Source organism: Pan paniscus, chromosome 22, assembly GCF_029289425.2.
Source record: "Pan paniscus chromosome 22, NHGRI_mPanPan1-v2.0_pri, whole genome shotgun sequence".
Taxonomy (NCBI): domain Eukaryota; kingdom Metazoa; phylum Chordata; class Mammalia; order Primates; family Hominidae; genus Pan; species Pan paniscus.
In genome coordinates this window covers 38,597,293-38,620,245 of record NC_073271.2, presented here as the reverse complement: position 1 = coordinate 38,620,245, position 22,953 = coordinate 38,597,293, and the positions used below count along the sequence as shown (strand labels likewise).

At 49.6% G+C, this 22,953-nt stretch overlaps 1 protein-coding gene across 8 annotated transcripts in view; it reads right to left on the bottom strand.

Moving 5' to 3' along the window:
* The window catches only part of SLC37A1 (solute carrier family 37 member 1), an 84,239-nt gene that overhangs the window by 19,532 nt on the left and 41,754 nt on the right, over positions 1 to 22,953 (bottom strand). For all 8 annotated transcript variants that reach the window (XM_055105134.2, XM_055105130.2, XM_055105135.2 and 5 more), the window contains 6 exons: positions 21,835 to 21,911; positions 20,679 to 20,845; positions 17,124 to 17,161; positions 10,133 to 10,213; positions 3,512 to 3,643; positions 220 to 310 (listed from right to left, as the gene is read on the bottom strand). In XM_055105134.2, the coding sequence (XP_054961109.1) occupies positions 220 to 310; positions 3,512 to 3,643; positions 10,133 to 10,213; positions 17,124 to 17,161; positions 20,679 to 20,845; positions 21,835 to 21,911 (586 nt within the window). The remainder of the gene's footprint in view (positions 1 to 219; positions 311 to 3,511; positions 3,644 to 10,132; positions 10,214 to 17,123; positions 17,162 to 20,678; positions 20,846 to 21,834; positions 21,912 to 22,953) is intronic.

Here is a 22,953-nt window from a genome sequence, read left to right as displayed (position 1 = left end):
CAACCGTTAAGCCCCATAAAGTTTACCATTATGGCAATACAATTTGCATATCTGAATTCTTTTAGCCCATGTTTCATCATAGTACTTTATTCAAAGGTGTGCCTCTCAAATCACCCTTCATGACCTTGTGTTTTCAATACTCTAGAAACCAGCAGATAGAAGAGACTTCAGACCCCAGTCACTGTGCGGAATTTAATGTGTTCTAGCGTGGATACTCACCCACATTCGTGATGTACAGGGGCAGCCAGAAGAGGAAAGTATAGCTGACCAGCTTGGCAAACAGCAGACACAGTGAGAACTCTATCACGCCCTGAAAGAGAGAGCAGTCAGGCGTCTCCTCCAAATGTGGAGTCAGCAGGTGTGTGTAAACATGCAACAGAGTTAAATATGACTTCGCTCCCATAAAGACATCCTGTCTCTGGTCTGGCTTTAGCACCTCCAGACACGTACTGGGGAGGGTGCTGCACCGCTGTGTGGTGTAGTGAGGACGAGGGAACAGTGGAGCGCTCACCCCGAGCAGGGGCACCAGGGAGGGGCGCGGCCTCTGAGAAGGGTGGGGCCACAGCTGCAGCTCCTCGGCCACTGTCACATGGGGTGCAGGCCCAGCATGGCCAGATTTTCTACTTTTCAAGTGAAGACAGGAAGCCCTATTTATCTACGGCGTTTCTGAATTTCGAAATGGAGACTACCTTTTAGGATCAAAACCCAGTGTCCTTACATCAGAGTCGAGTCAATGCAAACATGGATGGGTTTGATTTTCATACTACATCGCCTGGAAAACTTAGCTATTAAAAGAGTTCTCGTATAGCCGGGTGCAGTGGACTGAGTATTGAATGGCTCCTTCTTCCCTGGAACTGAAATCATTGTACATTATCAAGCCACCTGGAAACACACAGATCAAACAATTCCGACCATTGTGTCAGCACACAGGCATACAGGCTACCGCATCCCACCTTGTGAGTACTACAGACCAGTCCGTATCAGGGAAAATAGTGAAAAGAGACACGTAGGTATGAGTGAGGAAATCGAGTGGTGGGTTCTGTAAAATGCCTGTTTGTGTTTGTTTTATGTCTACTTTTAGAAAGAGGTGGCACTTGTGAGATAAAAATTCCAGATGCCATCTGAAAATTCAGAGTGAGAAATCCAGTAACACTGTGGCACTGAATCCCCCAGCCGTCTGTGCACTGGAAATCAATCAAAATGGGGGCCGGGGGAACCCAGCGCTCTACTTCGCCAAGTCATTCTAAAATGAAACGAGTTGATGTCTTCACAGTTGATGAGGATGTGTACGTGTAATTTACCGTATGCCTTTCATGGGCCTGGGATTGTGCTTAGTTGTCATTAAATGACCTCACTTCATCCTCAGAACAACATATGGTATTACCCCAGGGATGGAACCCGTGTGACAGATGAGGACATGGAGGCTCAGAGTGTGCCACACTTGCCTGAACACTCAGCTTGGCGGTGGCAGGGGGAGGCTTGAGCGGGACCTCTGAAGCCCATACTGTCTATACCTCCACTATATAAAAACCTGTATTTTTATGCTAGTGTGCACCCTACTTTTAGTACAAGTATTTGGGGGTAGCTACAGAGGAAGGTACAGCAGAAAAGGTCACTAGCATTAAGGACACAATTAAAAACAAATCTTTTTACTTAAACCCAGCAGCTTCCACAGGCCAGCATGCACAGCCCTTTCCCCATAAGCTGGTGCCCACCCTGGGCTGGGACGTTCTCCTCTGGCTGAACACTGGCTCCAGGGTCCACCTCTGCAGACCCAGTTTCACCTGGGCACTGGAATACTTTCTGTTCTGAAGCCAAGGTTCTCCCCAGTCTTTAATTTCTGTGATATGATTTTGAGGTCTGGGTTGCATTGTTTATACTTCCAGCCCTGACCTGCTGAGGAGCCTCGGGCCTGTGCCCCGGCCCTCTGCCTTTCTCTAGGTCGTGTCAACAAGCGAGAGCTGTGTCTGCTCCCTGGTGCTGTGGCTGTCAGTGCTGGAGAGCACGGCCTGGACAGCCCCGCCAAACAGCCCACCCTGGACAGCACCCCCTGGACAGCACGCCCTGGACAGCACCCACCGAACAGCCCACGCTGGACAGTGCCCCCTGGACAGCACTCCCTGGACAGCACCCACCGAACAGCCCACCCTGGACAGTGCCCCCTGGACAGCACCCACTGAACACCCACCCCGGACAGTGCCCCCTGGACAGCACTCCCTGGACAGCACCCACCGAACAGCCCACCCTGGACAGCGCCCCCTGGACAGCCCACCCTGGACAGCCTGCCCAGCCCACACGGCAGGGTCTGGTCTCCCTCCCACGCCCCTGCTCTCAGCTCTCTGCCCCCATCGGAAGAACACAGTGTCTCCACACCCTGTGCACGGCTCCTCAGATTCTCTGCTGAGAGAGTCCATGAATGTAATAAAAACTGAAAGCAGCAAGAAATCTCCCTACAGTGCCCCTCCCGCTCATCTGCTCCAAGTCACCTTGTTCCCGATACTGATCACCCGCTGATCACGCCCTTCTAGTCTGGAGGCAAGGCCAGCAGCACCACCGAGGACCAGCCCGGTCCAGCTTCTGAGGGCTTCTCCCGCCTGTGCTACTCGTTCTTCCCTTGGTCCCTGCATCCTCCCCCTTACTCTTGGCATCCTCTGCTCACACGTGGGCAATCAGACCACGGGCTGTGGCACTGAAGGCACTTTTTGTGTGTTTTTTTTTTTTGAGACAGAGTCTTGCTCTGTCGCCCAGGCTGGAGTGTAGTGGCACAATCTTGGCTCACTGCAACTTCTGCCTCCCGGGTTCAAGCGATTCTCCCGCCTCAGCCTCCTGAGTAGCTAGGACTACAGGCGCCTGCCACCACGCCCAGCTAATTTTTGTATTTTTAATAGAGACGGGGTTTTGCCATGTTGGCCAGGCTGGTTTTGAACTCCTGACCTCAGGTGATCTGCCTGCCTCGGCCTCCCAAAGTGCTGGGATTATAGGCGTGAGCCACTGTGCCCCGCCTAAAGGCACTTTAAAGGGAAAGAGAATCCAGCCGGGCTCGCGAAGGCCACGGCACGGCACTCAGTGCCACCGCCTCCCATGGGCTCACGCTCAAGGCCTGTGGGAGGGCAAGTGCACTGGGGAGGGGCCGGGCCACAGGGGCCAGGTGGCACAGTAGTCAGGGCCTCAGTTCCCCAACCTGTCACATGGGGGCAGGCCCAGGGCGCCAGGCTTTCCGTTTTTCCAGTGAAGGCAGGGAGCCCCATTTTTCTATGAACCTTCTGAATTTCTAAATGGAGAAACTGAATTTCAAAAAAAATTTAAACATGGTATGAGGCAAACCAAATATCACTGCAGCCATATTCAGTCCTGAAGCTAGCACTGTGCAGCGTCTAGCTTTGGCTATGGATTCGAATCCCCGGGTTCTACAACCACAGATTTCTTTTTAAGCTTAATCATCAACCGACCAGACTTCCCACAGCCAGCACAGCAGCTCTTTCTGAAACTCCTCCTGGGCACGTTTACTTACTGGAATTTTCAAGGCCCCTGTGAAGCTGATGGCGGCCGTGCCACTCCCACCGTCCCCGGGGAGAATGACGACGTGGTTCGGGTGGATGGAGCCCTTCCCATCTGAGAGCAGCAGGCACTGCATCTCTGGGTCCTGGAGGCAAATCCATTGGGAACAAAAAGGAAAGGTGTTACCAGCCGGGCAGTCTGGGTGAAGTGGGGCCAGGCTTCCTAATGACGAGGGTGCCTGGTGGCTCTCTCTTCCACTGCCTTGGAGACATCCTGGGTGACATTCCCACCTGGCCACTGTGTTAGAATGATTAGCATTCATGCATTTTCATGAACGGCTAGGTACACAGATCCTCTGATCCAGAAATTCTAGGAATCTATTTGCAAAAAATAATTTGAAAAGTAAAAAGATACTTATAAAGTAAAATGGATGTCACATCATCATTGAGAAAAATTAGAAAATTCAAATACATCCATACGAATGACAACTTGTAAAAAAAAGGTTGGGAGATTTTAATGACAGGAAAATGCTTATGACAGATTAACACATCATTCAAAACTGCATGTCATTATAACCTCAAAGAATGTTTAAATATCTACGTATGTAACTAGGCAACTATAGGATCTATTTCTAGAAAGAAAGAAGCTAAAATCTAAGCCAACAATGGTTGTCACCGAGTGGTGGAATTATGTGTAATTTTTATCGAAATGCTAATAAGAAATTCTTTACATGATCCTGCATTTTTTAGGAGTTCACAATGGCCATATATGACCAGAAACAACATTATTTTAAAATACACCAACATTATTTTAAAATACACCTATTCTGAAATTTATGAATTCTGATTGTCTAGATGTTCCTAAAGGACAAAGTGTACATTCATTAAAGCAAAGAAGAGTGATTCCCCAACCTAGAGTGGGATTTCAAGTCAGAGCAAGGATAACATAAAAATAATCTCCCTCTCCCTCTCCCTCTCCCGTCTCCCACTTTCCACGGTCTCCCTCTGATGCCGCTCCCTCGTCTCCCACTTTCCACAGTCTCCCTCTGATGCCACCAAAGTTGTGAAAGCCGAGGCTGGACTGTACTGCCGCCATCTCGGCTCACTGCAACCTCCCTGCCTGATTCTCCTGCCTCAGCCTGCCGAGTGCCTGGGATTGCAGGTGCGCACTGCCACGCCTGACTGGTTTTTGTATTTTTTGGTGGAGACAGGGTTTCCCCATGTTGGCCGGGCTGGTCTCCAGCTCCTGACCACGAGTGATCTGCCTGCCTGGGCCTCCCGAGGTGCTGGGATTGCCGACGGAGTCTCACTCACTCAGTGCTCAATGTTGCCCAGGCTGGAGTGCAGTGGCGTGATCTCGGCTCGCTACAACCTCCACCTCCCAGCCGCCTGCCTTGGCCTCCCAAAGTGCCAAGATTGCAGCCTCTGCCCGGCTGCCACCCCGTCTGGGAAGTGAGGAGCGTCTCTGCCTGGCTGCCCATCGTCTGGGATGTGAGGAGCCCCTCTGCCCGGCCGCCCAGTCTGGGAAGTGAGGAGTGCCTCTTCCCGGCCGTCATCCCATCTAGGAAGTGAGGAGTGTCTCTGCCCGGCCGCCCATCGTCTGAGATGTGGGGAGCGCCTCTGCCCCGCCGCCCTGTCTGGGATGTGAGGAGCGCCTCTGCCCAGCCGCGACCCCGTCTGGGATCTGAGTGTCTCTGCCTGACCGCCACCCCGTCTGGGAGGTGAGGAGCGTCTCTGCCCGGCTGCCCCGTCTGGGAAGTGAGGAGCGTCTCCACCTGGCCAGCCGCCCCATCCGGGAGGTGGGGGGCAGCCCCCGCCCGGCCAGCCACCCTGTCCGGGAGGGAGGTGGGGGGCAGCCCCCGCCCGGCCAGCCACCCCATCCGGGAGGGAGGTGGGGGGCAGCCCCCGCCCGGCCAGCCGCCCCGTCCGGGAGGGAGGTGGGGGGCAACCCCTGCCCGGCCAGCCGCCCCGTTCGGGAGGTGGGGGGCAGCCTCCGCCCGGCCGCCGCCCCGTCCGGGAGGTGGGGGGCGCCTCTGCCCGGCCGCCCCGTCTGGGAAGTGAGGAGCCCCTCTGCCCGGCCGCCACCCCATCTGGGAGGTGTACCCAACAGCTCATTGAGAACGAGCCATGATGACGATGGCGGTTTTGTCGAATAGAAAAGGGGGAAATGTGGGGAAAAGAAAGAGAGATCAGATTGTTACTGTGTCTGCGTAGAAAGAAGTAGACATAGGAGACTCCATTTTGTTCTGTACTAAGAAAAATTCTTCTGCCTTGAGATTCTGTTAATCTATAACCTTACCCCCAACCCCGTGCTCTCTGAAACATGTGCTGTGTCCACTCAGGGTTAAATGGATTAAGGGCGGTCGGTGCAAGATGTGCTTTGTTAAACAGATGCTTGAAGGCAGCATGCTCCTTAAGAGTCATCACCACTCCCTAAACTCAAGTACCCAGGGACACAAACACTGCGGAAGGCCGCAGGGTCCTCTGCCTAGGAAAACCAGAGACCCTTGTTCACATGTTTAACTGCTGACCTTCCCTCCACTATTGTCCTATGACCCTGCCAAATCCCCCTCTCCGAGAAACACCCAAGAATGATCAATAAATACTAAAAAAATAAAAAATAAAAAATAATAATAATCTTAGCCTGGGCCACACAGTAAGACCTTAAAAAAAAATAGTGGAATGTGGTGGTATGCGCTTGTAGTCCTAGCTGCTCTGGAGGCTGAGGCAGGAGGATCATCTGAGCCCAGGAGGTGGAGGCTGCAGTGAGCTGTGATTGTGCGGCTGTCCTTCAGCCTGGGCAAGACCCTGTCTCAAAAAAGAATGAAAATAAAATAAAAATATTCTTCATGAGTGAGCTATGAGGTTCAAGGTCTTACAAAGAAATGCTTCTAGGTATCTCAGACCTTTCACAAAATCAAACAGGCTTTGTGGTACTTATCTCACTATAACCTGTTATAAGTTGGACTAAAAATGTAGTTTAATGAAAAAAAAAAAAGAAAATGGTAATGTATTCCACATTCCCCTGCCCCTTGATATTTAGAATATTTAGAATTCTCTTCCAGTGGAAAACAGACATTTGGAAACCGGGTGGCAGGTGGCACCGAGTGCAGCCCAGTGTGTGCACACAACGGGTGGCCTTGGGGGCAGCCCAGCGTCTACGTGCCCCAGGAAGCCCAGCTTCACAGCCAGGACTCTGGCGTGGAGAGCGGGTCTCTGATGAAGATATTCACATGTGGCCACATAGTCAGGTGCTCTGGAATGAAGATGACAAGGCTGAGTGCAGATGCCTAACATGCTCCTGATGATAATCCCATCACGGCACATGAAAGCAAAGAATGGCGACTTGAGTTTCTGAATAAACTTTTCTCTCATGAATTCTGCTAATCGTCCAGTTTAGGAAACTAAATCAGTAATGCTCTACTGTGGCTAAGCACTGGAATCTCCTCAGGGGGCTTTGAGAAGCCTCGAATTCCCCCAGCCCCACGGAAGCAGTCCCTGGGGCAGCCCCAGGCGAGTTCCACTCATAGCAAGCTGAGGGCTACAGGACTTCACAGGCTGTTCCGCAGGAAACAGGCTAAGCAGTGGGTGAAATGCAGCCAGCTGGAGAAAAGTCAACGGGAACGAGGCCGCTTAGCCAGGAGAAGCGCACCCTCTGACCCGCAGAGAAGTGACCGCAGGTCAACACAGAAGACCTACTTGGCCTCAGGTAGGACCCAGATGCCCAAGGGCCGCCCACGGCCCTTGCAGGATTTGTAAAGTGCTTCAGGGTCCACTTGCTGGGCTGGTTTAAAGCTACAGACACAGACCCTCTGCTCCTTATCTAAGCAGCAAGGAGCCCCCGAGACAGACAGAAGGCTCTGTTTCTGCTGAGAACAGGCCCTGTGCTCACAGCCACTCATCTTAAACAGGACTTGTAGCCACCATACCCCAGTTGTTTGCTCCTGGAGGAGATGGGAAAGAGTGTGGGGCCATGGCTGGTTTTCCAAAACAAACAGGGGGCTGCTGCTGCCTCCTCCTTACATAGCAAACAAGAAGCCACTGGGTGGACCAAGACAAGGCTGGAGGCCAACAGGCACCTCTGCCTCTAAACAAGCAGTTTCCAGTCTGTGTCCCAAGAGCCCCAAATGGGATCTGTGGAGCCCCCGGTGGGTGTGGGGGCTTCTGTGGCCAGTGCACTCCACGCTTAGGGCTTACACTTTCAAAGAGAAAAGGGTTCCCTCTACTAAAATGCCCCCACACACAACAAAAACACACACAGACGCATGTGGGGGGACTGCGTAATAACGATCGCTCTATCTAAAAATGCTAAGCTCACCCCGCTACCCGATGCGGTCTGCAGCTTCCCTTTGGGAAAGGCCATCACAGAGAGATTTGTGGAGTCCCCACTTGGCGTGCAAAGTGCACGGTGGAGTCACATTCAACCTCCAAATACCCACTCCGCGCTCACGCCGCATTTGGTGGGCGCAACAGTTCTTGAGCCACAGCCAATCAGAAGGATCCTCAGAGACGTCAAGGAGGAAAAGTGACAAGTGACTACAGGGACGGCAAGTGCGACCGTCCCCAAGACAATCCTCTAAAATGCCCGCGGGGACCTGCGGGCTCACCACGTGGCCAAGTGACAGCAGCGCCTCATTCTCTTTCCCACATTTGCTCCCCGCCCCCCAGCTTTCTTTACATGTCTCTTCAAGAGGCCACTGAGAAACTACCTGCTACGTGACATAGTGTAGCAGCTCTGTCTAAAAAGGAGTGGAGGTCAGGGGCTGGGTGACACCCCACTGAGCCCAGCGGTCACTCTGGGAAAGGGGACATCCAGGGTGTGCAGCCAACCTCATGGGGAACTCTCCCCGCCTACCCTGACCCAAGAGCAATGGCAGGCCTGCCGAAAGGGGATGCCACATAAGCGAGGTCAGCATGCGCCCGGTTGTGGTCGTCACCCTCAGCCTGAAATAAGGCCTGCCAGTGCCTTTACTTACATAACTGGCTCCTTGATGGCAAGTCTGTAAACAGCCTTTCTTAGAGGGCCGGAAAAGGAAAGAGAGAAACTATACTTAGAAGCCAAGGCTAGTTCTATGGGTCAGTTACTACACCAGAAGAAAGGGCCTGTGGTCTTGATTCAGAACAAGTGGCAGGCTTCAGTATCATCAGAGAGGGGTGACAGCCTTTTGGACACTGATTGGGACATGATTTGTTTAAATGTGAATTCACAAGTAAGTACAGATTTTAAAGCATTTTGGTTGAATTAGTCACTGCCTACTGTCTCCCTAAAATCCAAGAACCCAGATGCACGAGACATCATTCTTCCCTTTTCTAATATTTCAGCCACTACAAATAAATTTCTGCAGTCAATAAAAAAGTGAGATGCATGTTTAGTACATTAATCCTTTAAGCTATTTAATTTAAAAAGATAGGGAGAGCAGCCCCTCACACATGCTGGAGGGGTCTTTCTGACAGAGTAGAGGCCCTGTGTCTGCTGTAGAAGGTTAAACCTTATTTAGAGGCCGGGTGTGGTGGCTGAAGCCTGTAATTCCAGCACTTTGGGAGGCTAAGGCGGGTGGGTCACCTGAGGTCAGGAGTTCAAGACTAGCCTGGCCAACATGGTGAAACCCCATCTCTACTAAAAAAATACAAAATTCAGCCAGGTGTGGTGGTGGGTGCCTGTAATCCCAGCTAATAGGGAGGCTGAGGCAGGAGAATCACTTGAACCCAGGAGGCGGAGGTTGCAGTGAGCCGAGATCATGCCACTGCACTCCAGACTGGGCGACAGAGTAAGATCTTGTCTCAAAAAAAAAAAAAAACCAACCAACCAACCAAACAAAAACCTGATCTAGAAAGAGAACAGCTTATAACTTCAATGATTAAAGTCAAATTTAAAATGCCTGCTGCAGCTTGGTGTGGTCAGCTAAGCAGCAACAATGTGAGGAGCTTCTACAAGGATCGATGATGGGAAGGGTAGGGCACAGGAGGCTCAGGTGCTAGGGGTGGGCCAGACCTGCACTGAGGCCTCCCTGCTACCGCAGATGACAAGGCAGATTAACTTAGCATTTCTGTGTCCGGAATTCCTCATCTGTGACATAGGGGAGGTGGAGATGCCTCCTTCTGTTACCTGCTTCTCCCTTTTCTTGGTCCCATGATGTCAGTTTTCTGTGTGCACCTCACGTGGCCAGCCCACCGTGCGCCCCTCACCCTGACACCCTCTGTGCTCAGGCACCTGCAGACTCTCCCTCCAGTCCCTCACAGCTCTGTTTCAACACTGCCTGCCTAGGGAAGCCTCCCAAGGCCAGCTGAAAATAGAGCCTGCTCAGCCTGTCTTCCTGCCGCTTGGCACCGCTTGGGGGATGTCTCTGCCTGCGTTCCGTCTACACCAGCACCGCCCCCAACACCTGGAATAGTGCCTGGGACATTGAAAGGTGCAGAGCTGCTGAATGAATGAATTGGTTAAGTGTAAAATCCAAAGAAAGCCAATAAGGGCAAACTCAAATTTTACTGAAGAAATACAATGAGACAGAATTTTTTTAAGACCTGGATGTTTGTGACACATGTCACATAGGCAGAGGGACAGAGAGCCGACGTGGCTCAAAGGAGTTTTCCTGCAGCTCCGACATTCTAGGAAGTGGAAGTTGTGTGTGACTTACCAGAGGCTTGTTCTTTTCGCTCTTCAAGATTTGCTTCTGGAGTCTCAATCTGTTTGTACCATTCTCATAGCCTTTTGAGTGCTGGTAAAAAAAAAAGTTTCATTAGAGCGATACTGATTCAACAGCTAGAAATTAAACCTGGCTTTACTGTAGCAAGGATACTTACTATCGTCCCAAAAAAGCTACCAAGAGGACATAAGACAACTGATTTAAACAGAATAATGGTTGATCTCAACACTCCAGACTCTCAGATAATAGAATGTGAACATCAAATCCTCTCTTGAAGAAAGAGCTAAGACAGAGGTGTAATCAAATGTAAAAATACCCATTAAGCCAACTTAACTTTTCTGAATGGCTGTGAGATTGTTTCAACGGTTTTGAAATGAAAAGGCACAGACCAATCTTTCCCTTTAACATGTGAGGAACACCTGCCCTCCCTAGGTCAGCCGAATGCTTCTGAAGGAAAAAAAAAAAACCGTCTCTACGGAAGGAGAGTGTGGCTTGCTCAACAGCCCCAGAATGTGGACCTGCCGCTAGAGGGCAGGGAGGTGGAAGGACTGCACTGATGCACTCCACAACTCAAAATCATTTCAAAATTATCTCCTGTTACCAAGTGAAAAGTGAAGAAATGAAGGCAGTTTCTTGGGCACTAGAATAAAGGTACCATTTCCTAATCATTATTTCTATAGGGCTCTATGTAGAACCCCTTTTGAAGATAATTAATGGTATAAAAATAATTGTTGAAATTCTCCAGTGGTAAAATGTTGTTGTTTGTTGATGAAATAGTCCAAACAAACTTCCTTTAAAATAAGGAATCAGTCTGTACTTAGAAAGATGTTATTCATTCACTCTAGTATAAATCATAACAAAACAATTTCTAAGGCTTAGAGAGGCCCAGATGATTTAGATTTCTGGCACTAGTGCTGGATGCATTTGAGAAGAAAAACCACCAGGCTTGCACGCTAACTGTGAGATCTGCAAGTAGAGATCTATGGGGCCTCCAAAAGGCAGGAAACACGGGGAAGACAGAGCATGGGTTAAACTCCATTCAGATGGACAGTTGGATCCCACCCTTTACATTTCGAGGCATTTCCCCTGAAAAGGTTTCTGAAGGTTAAGAAAAACTATTGATCTTATTACTTGAAAATGTAACAAAATACCTTTAAAAATACATTTGTTTTGTGCTCAGAGGGAGGGCAAAGCCTGCCAGGCTAGGGGTGATTATCTGGCCAGTTTATCATCCGACCATTTCAGGCAGAAGCAGAGATGGGTTCCTGCTCCCCAGCACTCGGCCCCCCCCCAGTGAGCAGAGGCTACCAGCATCACCCGGGCCCTCTTCTTCCTGCTTTTCAGCCAGGAACGTGGGTGCTCAGGTAAAGCCTATCTTAAAATTCCTTTTCAGCTTGATGTGGTCAGCTAAGCAGAAATGATGTTAGGAAATGCTAGGAAGTCTCCTGAAAGGGAAGGGGCCTGTCCCTAATGTCCTTTCCCTCCTTCCTGCTGGCTGGAATACAGATGTAATGGCTGGAGCTCCAGCAGCCACTGACCAATCATTCATTCGCTCATTCAACAAATAATTATTAAGCATCAACTCTGTGCCTGGCACTGTTCTAATTGGTTGGAATATATCACCTTTGGCATGAAGCCATGCACAGGGGAAGAACGAAAAGACAAGAGGAGTCTGTGTCCCTGACACTCAACACGCACACCCCACATCATCCTGGGCTGGCTCTCTCCAGATTTCTTGAATAGAAGAGAGAAATACCTTCCCATCTTGTTTTAGTAACTGCCTGTGGGCTTTTCTATTGCTTGCTGCTGAACACAACCCCAACTAATCTGAAGATATTAATAAAAAGCATTAATTTTGACACAACTGATACAGGGTTTTGGACCCAATGAGGTCCTAGATTAGGGCACAAAATAGATATCCTAAACCTAAGTAACCTAGGAATCAAATACAAATCAAAAGAACAAGTTCCCATGGCTCTTCAATAGCACAGGGCAGAAGCATAAAGAGACACATTCTTATTAGCACCCTCAGACTCAAGGCAAATGGTAAAGAATTGAATACTCTCTTTCATATTAATTGTGATTCATTTGAAACAAAAACTAATTAGAAAAATCAAATCTGGATCAGATCAAGGTTTCCAGTTTACAGGAGATACAGGGGATAGAGGAACACGTGAAACACACCCCAGGTACAAGGTCAGCAAAGCCTCAAATGTGGGAAACTTGGTAGAAAAAATGACCATTTTTTATTTTGACAAAAGCAATTCAAAGGAGAATAACACCAAACCAAAAAAACAAAACAAAACAAAACAAAAAAAACCATTGAGGTCCTATAAATAGAAGAGGCTTAAGAGGCATATTAAATTAACCAATCAGAAGGAGTGGACCTTGCCTAGGCCTTGCTTAAACACAGTGCAAAATCATTTATAAGACAATCAGCAGATCTGACCATTGAGTAGCTGTATGATAATAGAAAGGATTATAGATTTTAAAAATTTGTAATAGCATTGTTGAGACAGAATTCACATACTGTACCATTCACTCATTTAATGTTCACAATTCAGTGGTTTTTAAATTCAGTTTTGCAACCATCACTACAATTTGAGAACATTTTCATCACCTCCAGAAAGAAACCTCATACCTGTCAGCAGTCATCCCCCCTTTCTTCCCACCCTAGTCCCTGGCAACCACTCATCTTCTTTCTATCTCTAGGTTTGCCTATTCTGGACATTTCATATGAATGAAATCATACAATATGTGACCTTTTGTGACTGGTTTCTTCTGCTTCACATAATGTTTTTTGATGCTATTGTAAATGAAACGGCCTTAATTTCATCTTTGGATTGTTGACTGCTAGTGTATAGAAATACAATTGATTTTTGTATACTGGTCTTGTTTTCTGCAACCTTGCTAACTTGTTAATTCACTCTAACCATTTTTTTGAGGACTCCTTATGATTTTCTGTATAAAAGATCATGTCATCTGCAAAGAGAAGTAGTCTTACTTCTTGTCTAATCTGCATGCCGTTTATATCCTTTTCTTGCCTAACTGGCCTGCCTGCATTACAATGGTAAATAGAAATGGCAAGAGCAGGCCTCCTAGTCTTGTTCCTGATCTCAGGCGGAAAGCACCTGGTCTTTCACCATTAAGCACACTCTGAGGTGTGGGTTTTATTAGATGCCCTTTGTCAGGTCAAGGAAGTTGCTTTCTATTCCTAGTTTGTTGAGTGTTTTCACATGAAAGGGTGCTGGATTTTGTCCAGTGCTTTTCCTGCTTCTACTGAGATGATCATGCAGCTTTTGTCCTTTATCCATTCAAATGGTGTATTACATTAACATTACCTGTTAAGCCAACTGTGTATTCCTGGGATAAATCCCACTTGATCATGGTATATAATCCTTTTGTAGGTGGCTGAATTCAGGTTGCTGCTATTGAGTTTTGCATCTACACTCATAAAAGATACTGTTGTACAGTTTTCTTAAGAGGTTTTAGTCTTCTTTTGTTATTACGATAACACCTCATAGAATGAATTAGGAAGTTTCCCCCCACTTTTATTTTTTGGAAGAGTTTGTGAGTAATTAGTATTAGCTCTTCTTTCCATGTTTGGCAGAATTTACCAGTAAAGCCATCTGGTCCTGGGATTTTCTTTGAGTGAAGTTTTTAAATTAACAATTTAATTTCTTTACTTGTTTTAGAACTATTCAGATTTCCTCCTCTCTTGAGTCAGTTTTGGTAGTTTCTGTCCTTCTATGAATTTTTCCATTTATTCAAAGTTTTCTAATTGGTTGGCATATAGTTCCCTCATAATCCATTTTATTTCAGTAAATGTGGCAGAAATGCCACCTTTCCTGGTCCTGATTTTGGTAATTTGAGTCCTCCTTTATTCTCGGTCAGTCTAGGTGCAGGATGATCAATTTTGTTGATCTTTCCAAAGAACCAACTTTTGGTTTCATTGATTTTCTCTACTGTTTTTCTATTCTTTGCCATTGGTTTTTAAGTGTGATAATGGTATAGTACATTTTGTTTCACATAAAAGAGTCCTTATATTTTGGAAACATATTGAAGTAGTCAGAGACAAAATATTAAGATGATTGCTATTTGCTTGCAAAATACATCAGCAGGAGGTGGGAAGGGATAGTATTAGAAGGGGCGTTGATAGAGTCAGATTGGCCAACTGTTGGAAACTTGGGTAATGGGCACACAGGGGTTCATTATGCTGTTATTTTTACCTTTTTATATGTTTAAAGTCTCCATAACAAGAACTTTAAAATATTGGAAAAAATTAGAATTTTATCCTAAAAATAACACTTCCACATGGGAACTTCCCAGAACAAGTCAGCACATCTGAAATCTCTTACAAATGCATTTTGCTTTGCCCAAAAGCTCCGATTTGTGATAAAGGGAAGATACTACAGAAGGACAGCAGCTGATGGCACATTGGCCAAACTGCCCTCAGCTCCCTCAGGAAGGCCCGTGACAAGGGTCTCATTGGTGTCCTGCACAGAGCAGGTAACATTCCTGCAGGAAAAAGAACTTTGGGGCTGTTTGCAGAAGCTGATAAAATATCCCCAGATATCAGCCATCTCTCCCTCTGCGACCAGCCAACATGGAGAGGAGAGAGGACGAGAAGCTGTTTCTCTGGACCACCTGCCTCAGGGCACGTCGGGGACACCTGGGCACCAGTAGATCTCAGTGAACTGCTCGGAGAGGATTTGAACGGGGAGAATGAAACACAGGCTTCAGCCCCAAACTCATACACACAAGGAGAAGAAGCAATGCCTCTCGCCTAGATGAGCTCTCATATTCCTAAGAGCTGTGTGTGAGGAAGAGCTGCCCCTCCCCAAAACCCCCTGCACGCCTGCTTCCTATCCTCAGGCCTGGCCGCCCCTGCATGAGAAAAGCTCTTCTTAGAGGACAGAAGATGTTCCAGGGCGGAAGGTGTGTGCGAAGTTCTCCCCAGTCTCAAGATGGCTGGTCCGGGCAGCTTTAAGCTACTTCACAGCACGACTGTACAAGCTTGGAAATTGAAATTCATGCTCATGGCAGGAACACGGCTTTTTAAAACATTTTAAAATATCAACCATAGTTTTAAAAACATCATATGGTGTTTGACCTTCCTGAAGGCCAAGCTGGTTTTCAAACTTCATTTTGTTTCTTTGTTTTTGTCATCAAGTATCAGAACCCTTCTTTCCATATGAATCACACCCAGGAGCCCGAGGTATGAAAAGACAGAAAAAGGACTCTGGCCCCCTCCCGCACGAGGCCAGGTGCTGCCCCAGGCGCCGGGACCCAGTGATGATCCAGGCCCGAGGGGCTCGCACCCTTCTGTGAGGGTGACAGAGACCAACCAGATGGACTGGTGAGGATTTCACATGGGGCGACATGGAGCCACTGGACTGTGTTATGCAAGGGCTGATGTGCTCTGGCGTCTGTATCAATACAGTCTCTGCAAGTGAGGTGTGAAGAAGAGATTCTGGGGAGCAAGAGTGGATCGTTCTAGGAGGCTGATGAGCAGTGGCTCGGAGGAGAGCTGACGGTGGTGACGGGGACCAGGGTGGTAGAGGCGGAGGAGGTGAGAGGGTTTCCATTCCACACCCCCTCACAGAACAGAGCAGAACTGACAGAACATGGCCAAGGATGGGGTGCGGGGCTGAAGGGAGGGGGTGTTGGGCTGGCTCCTCGGGTCTGGCCTGTCCACAGGGTGGACAGCAGCTTCCTGACTGAGATGGGGGATGCTGGGGGATCGGCTTGTGCAGGGGTAAAATCAAGAGGTCTCCTCCGGTCGTGTTAAGTCTGAAGGACACTCAGACATCTCCGTGGGAAGGTTGAGTGGTGGTGAGACCTCAGATTGCGGAGCTCAGGGGAGGGTCACTCTGGGGACAGCATGGTGACTCGACATCAACGCACCTGGGGCCGCTGAAAGGCCCGAGCGTGCTCTCCTGCAGCGAGCGGGCAGACAAGGAGAGAGGAGGCCGCAGGGCAGCCTGGGGGCACCCCCACATCGGGGGTCTGACACTCGGCACAGACGTGACTAACATGTTAGCCCGGGGAGGGGAGCCTTTCCCAGAGGGAGGGAAGAGAGCTGACCCCCAGAGGGAGGGAAGCATCGGGTCAGACGCGGGCAACAGGCCCAGCAGGGTGAGGCCAGAGAGCTGACCACCCTATGTGTCCAGGTGACGTTGCTGGGATCTGATGGGCTGTTCCCGTGAGGTGGCAGTGGCCTGCAGACAGGAGGGGTGTCATGCCAGTGGACATGGGGAGCGGGGCGGCTGGGAGCAGGCATGAGGGCCAGAGGGACTTTCTTCCAAGACAGCCACCAATACTACATGAGTGTGCCAGGAATGGTATTTGGGGCGGGGGGTGTGTCTGCGGGAGTCAAGCCCTGGGCCATGAGAGGGAGGGGACCGGTACCGCAGGAGGGCTGGCCTTAGCCAGGTGGGAAAGTGGCCAGTGGTGACTGGCTGCGGGTGGAGGCAGCTAGGGCAGGGCTCATTCATGGCAGCCAACGTGGTCAGCAATCCTGCCTGCAGGGCCTACGCTGGCTGAGCTGGGCAGGGGTACAGAAGAGAAGGAATGGCGTGCTGGGCAGACCTCTCGGCCACCTGAGACGTGCAGCCACCAACTTAAGTGATGGCAGGCAGATGACACGTGCGTTTTTCCCCGTCACACTGAGGCCCCTGGGGAAACCAGGAGGTCTCCACTCCTGAGGAGGCCTGGCCAGGACCCAGCCTTTGGTTCCCCTTAGCATGAAGTCCTTCATCTGGACAGCATTGAACCTCTTGTCTGGGTTTTGTTGATAAGGTTATTATCAGCAAAACCCAAAACAGAATATTCTCTATTCCTAGAACTGCCAATGTTTTGAGGGTGGGACTTCTGTCTACCCTGTGTGTTTCTGTCTGACACCGCACAGGCAGGAGCAGGCTGGGGAAGTGGTCAGAACTGCACACTGTTCTAGAAAAGGACAAGAAAACAGGGTCCTTACCGTCACCAGGGTGGAGGAGCACCTGACGTCCTTCGGATCTGAAAGAGCAAACATGAGTGAGGCTGAGCAGGTCCACCACCATGGCAATGCCAAGCAAGCTACGTAACCCGAGGACAGGGCAACACGGGAGCACCGGATGTGAAACTGGACTGTATGCAGGATTCACATTAAATGAGTGGATTTGAGCTGCTCTTGCCACAAAAACAAAAGTGGGCAGCTGTGAGTTGCGATGGCTATGTTAACTTGCTTCGCTTTACTAGTAACCTTTTTACTATCTCTATGTATCTGTAACACCATGTTGCATACCTTAAATATACACAATAAAATTTAATAAAACACAAGATGCCATCTTATACCTTTACTAAATCGGCATTCGTTTCAGAAAAAAGCCATCGCCATAGCATGCCAGGTGAGGGCAAGGGCACAGCTTGGCTGGCCCACCAGTGACTCCCATACACGCCCCGGCCTGTCCCCAGTCACTCGGCCTGGCAGCCCACTTGTGTGCAAGGGGGGTATGGCAGATCACCGCCAGCCAGTGCCAACACTGTGAACGTGAACGCTACTTTAAATATGGAAAATACTTCCCAGCGTGGCCAATAATCACAAGCAGAGCATGCGGACGCTGTGTGGACAAGCCCACGACTCTCATTCAGAGGACAAGCCCCAGAAGAAAAGCAAAACCAGGAAAAGCACATCAGGGGAGCGAGGCTGGAAGAATGACTGTAATGAGGTATTTCATGTTATGAAATTCATTAGAAATAAAAATGAGTGGAGATAAAACATCTATCTTGATATGGAACAAACATCTTTGTGTAAATGCAAGGAAGGGAGGAAACTTGAAAAGGAACAGAACCAGAAGTGAGGCTTCAGCGTGTCCTTTACAGACACCAGCAACCTGCCCCGAGCAATGCGGGAACCCAGAGTCAGACCCCAGGCCTCTAGGTGCTGCGGGAAACCAGCCCTACTGCTTCTCGCTCCACCTCTGCAGCCCCCTCTGACTACCAAGCACCTTGGTCTCTTTATCACCTTGGATGAAACTGGTTACTGCCTTGCAACCCAAACTGAGCTACAGGGCTGCAGGCTCCCCACAGCCAAGTCCATTCCCACACAACACAGGGTGACATCATAGAGGGACATGCAGCCGCCGAGCACACTCCTGCTGGCCTCGAGGCCAGCATCAAACCTCTTGTCTGGGTTTTGTTGATAAGGTTATTATCAACATGCCGTAGGGCCAGGTGGGTCTGCACCCAGAGGTCCGTGGCTGGCTGTGGGGTGCGTCGCCCTCCTGTCCTGGGCACAGCCCATAGGGCGAGGCCACTGACCAAGGACACATGGTCGGCATGTTGGGCAGTCCCAATGGTCCACCTGTGATGTATGGTCACCAATTTAAAGGACATCAGCCAACTCACCCCATCGGTATCCACTCACAGTGTGATGCCCCCAGGGGTAAGCCAGGGGCTTCCCCTGATATGGCTCTTCCTGGACTTTCACCTTCAGGGACTTGGGCACACACGTCCCTTGGCTGGGACACATTTGAGAACAGCTTCAGAAAGGAGACTCAGAGAGGCCTGAGAAAGGAGTAGGGGACGCCCTGTCCTTTGGGGCTCACCCTGGGCAGGAGACAGGAGTGAAGGAGCAGCAGAGAAAGCCACATCCTCTGTTGACCGCAAGAATTGCACATCTGATGCCTTTAGTACCTGCCCAGGATCAGTGATTCGGGACAAGGAGGGGCAGAAACAAACCAAGGGGCACTTGATGTTTCCTCCCTATCTGCAAAGAGCTCCTGTTCTCAGACTCAGCATCCAGCCACTGTTGTCTCAGCTGGGTCTCATCATTCAGACACAGTGCACCTCCCAGGCACAAGGGGAAAGAGTGTCAGAAAGATTCCCTGGGCAGGAGGTTCTGGTAGTTTGGTTTTGTTTGGCTAGAGATGAAGCATGCAGCCTTCCTGTAGGTGAGTGGGCCTGTGGCCAGAGGACCCAGGGACAGGGGGCATCTGGCTCATTGCTATCTGCCCAAATTGGATCAGGGAGGCTTATTCACAAGAGCCGAGCTCTCTCTGCTTACAGAGACAAACATCAATATAGGGCCGTGAATGCCTGGAGCGGGTGCTGAGGTCCCGGCCATTGAGCAAGCTCCTTTCCCTTCCACATGTCCTTTTCTCCCCAGAGCCAGCCCCTTTCCAGTTAAGGAAGAGAACGAAAGACCCCATGGACTCTACCCTCAGGCAGGAGACACCCAGGGGCCCCTGTGTGCTAACAAAGAGAGGCACATTGTTCTCCGGGTGGCTGGTGTCTCAAACACTTGGAGCGCAGGGGCACAGAACTCCAGGTTCTAGGAACCAGAGCGGAAGAAAACAGGTGGTGGAAATGGCCTTTCTCAGAACTGCAGTGACATACCAGCCAGAGCGGAAAGCCACATGCTGGCCCACTGGGAGGGATCCAGACCCCCACCCATCCCACGAGGCCCCTGCTCAGGCTGTTTGGGGTGTGGCCGAAGGCTTACTCAGCCTCTGCAGAAGCGGGGAAAGGGGAGCGGAGTGCAGCCCGGGGCCCCCACTTTTTGCTCACACCAATGGGTGTGTCTGGACATTCCTCATCTGAATGTTTATTTCCATTTTCACCAACACAGAAGCATGGGGTGAGAGTCTCCAAACTCACAGTGTGGCCAGAGGATGGTTACCTTAAAAATTAAAAGGTTAGCTTTTGCAAGACAAAAAAAGTGAGCGACTAAATGGAATATGGATTAACTTCTGCATGCAGAGCTGAAGTGATCAGCAATGCCCAGTGTGGCTGGAGGGAGCTGGCTCTGAGTGTCCCTACCTGGCAGGCAGCATGAGGGAGCTGTCTCCTGCCATATGGTTTCACAGTGGTTTTAAACTCAGTCAAAGAACTAAGAGCTGAGTACAGCTTATCAGAATGGCTTGCGGGATTCGAGCCCCTGTCGTGTGACCGCCAGGGCCACCCGGGTATCTCTATTCTTGCTGTAACTGTCCTGAATCTTCTCAGCACCAGAGCCTGCTGGATCTCTACTTCAGAAACGAATTTCAAATTCAATTAAATAAAATAAAAAGTTTGCTATTGAATCTGAAATGGAATAAGAGATTTGATTTTCCAAGAGATACTTTTTACCCAGTTAAGATATTAAGTAAGTCTTTTATAACACTGTCCAAGATATATCTTATCAGAAGGCAAAGAGCTGACTGGGTCCAATTCAGGCTGTGGTGGCAAGATGGGCATGAGAAGGAACAGCCTGTGGGAAGATGGAAGACTCCCATGCATGAACGCCTGATGCCGGGGCAAGGGAGGACAGGAGGACGGGAGGAAGGAATGGGGACATGGGTCACTCCAGAATCAGGGGAGAGTAGGAAATCCAGCAAAACCAGGAGAGAACCGGCTCCCCGGGGAAGTCTCCCTGGTAAGAAGAGTGCTGAGGCAGCCATGGGCAAACAGGGCGCTAGGCCACGCAGCTCTCACACTCGCCCCCAAGGCCCACCCGGGCAGGGAAACCCGAGGCCTCCCTTGGTGGGTGGTCTCCAAGGCCACGTGCACTTACGTTCAATGAGGAAGAGAAAGCACACTATCCCCATGGCTGCCACGATGGCTCCAGGCACGACGAAGGACAGGCCCCAGCATGTGGACACCCAGTAGCCAGCGATCAATGACCCCAAGATGTTGCCCACGGAGGTGTGGGAGTTCCAGACCCCCATAATCAAACCTCTCCTGCAGCACAACAAAACAGAAGACAGAAGATGGAGCTGAGAAGCTGAAACGAGTCCAGCAGTGCAGGGCGCAGCAGTGCCTGCAAAGTAGGGAGTCGGCGCAGAATCAACGGGGGCCATGCAGACCCTGCTTCTGTGCCATGCAGGACTCGCGATGCTCACGAGAGCTGATGTGTTTATGTGGCCTCAGGCTGTGCCATCACCCATTCTACCTCTCGCTCTGAGCGCATTCTGTACTCAAGAAGAAGAAAGAGGCCTTTCCCTGAAAGTCTTGGAAGGCCTGAAATTAAAATTTGTGCCTCTACAATCAATTAATACATACAGTCACTTGATGAACTGTCATTTGAACAAAACTCATGGATGCACACACCAGGTGAATGAGGCACAGTATCTAAGACTTAAGACCTGATGACGCTGGTGTTCCCGTTTTAGCTTCCGCATCTTGTTTGCGATCGTCCACCATAAATAAGCCTTTGGCCTGGCTGAGCTGAATTTTACAAATAAATAAAATTTATCTGTATAAAATAAATTTTATACAGATAAAATTTATCTGTATAAAATAAAAGCCATTTACAAATAAATCTGGACTCGCCAGGCTGGGTCCCAGCTCTGCTACTTTGGTGCTGTGCCCTGGGTGACCCAGGTCGGGACTTCCCAAACTCCCACGTTAACATGTAGCTTTGGCTTCAAAAGGCCTGGGGCAGGGTCCTGGACTCTGCATCTCCCACAACACCTGGGAGGCCAGATGCAGCTGTCAGAGGAGCCGCCGAGTGACACGGACTTCACCGGGCCCACAGTGCGAGGGCGGAGCTCCCCTGTCTCGTGGGACACAGGCCATCTGAATTTCAGCAATTCAAGCCCCAGAGGTTTCAGCCATCTTATTTTAAAGAGGATACTAAAGTGTTTTTGCTGTAATCAGTCTACAGAAAAACTAAAAGTAAAATGGTCTAGTTTTCATCTGCTATTGGAAACAGGGCTGCTTTTTCTCACCTTCCTTTTCCAAACCAGTTGCCGAGGCAGGTGACGACGCTGGGCCAGCCGGTGGTCTGCACCAGCCCGTTGATGACCTGCGGGAGAGGCCAAAGGAGAGACTGACCCGTGGGAAGCAGGCCCGGGACAGCGCTGCAGGGAGGTGCACAGAGCTTGCTCCACTTACACAAAGCAGGGGGCACGACAGCCAGAGATGGACTGTCAGTTTTATATTTATATACAGTTTAAACTACATATATATTTTTAAACCATGTATACAGGTATCTATATATTTTTCAAAATAAAAGCAATGCATGCCTATTGTGGAAATTTTAGAATAAGCAGAGAAAAGCAAGGAAAAAAAACCCAGCCAGAAACCCACCACCAGGAGATCACACCTCATAACAGTGTCGGGCCAAGCTTCCCGGTCTCTTTTGAATCCAAAAACTTCATAGAAAGAGGCTAGGTGCAGCGGCTTATGCCTGTAATTCTAGCACTTTGGGAGACCAGCGCAGGAGGGTCTCTTGAGTTCAGGAATTTGAGACCAGCCTGGGCAATATAGAGAGACCCCCTTGTCTACAAAAAATTAAAAATTAGCCAGGTGTGGTGGTGCACACCTGTGGTCCAAGCTACTCAAGAAGCTGAGATGGGAGGATTGCTTGAGCCTGGGAGGTCAAGGCTGTAGTGAGCTGTGATTGCATCACTGCACTCCAGCCTGGGCAACACAGTAAGACCCCATCTCAAAAAATAAACAAATACAAACTTTTTAAAGAGAGAAAACCTTTCTTCTCTTTATGAACTGTCTATAGAATTGTATGATAAACACGGCTTGTGAATTGCATGTTTCCCTTACCATGCCATGGAGAAGGTACTGTTGTTAATCATTCTCTGGAATGAACACAAACTTGACTTTGCGCCTGGACAAAGTATCTCTGCACTTTTGAAGAATCCCTGACTTGAGTTTCATGAAGGGACTTGGGGAATGTACTGCTGAGGACGCTCTAGCGTCTTGAGACTCGGGGGTGGCTCTACAAGACTGCACGAAACCAGGGCCAGCCTGGCAGCTCCGACTACCTCAATGCAGTAAGCCAGCTCTCTAGAGCAGGGTCCCCAACCCTGGGCCAGCCTGGCAGCTCTGAC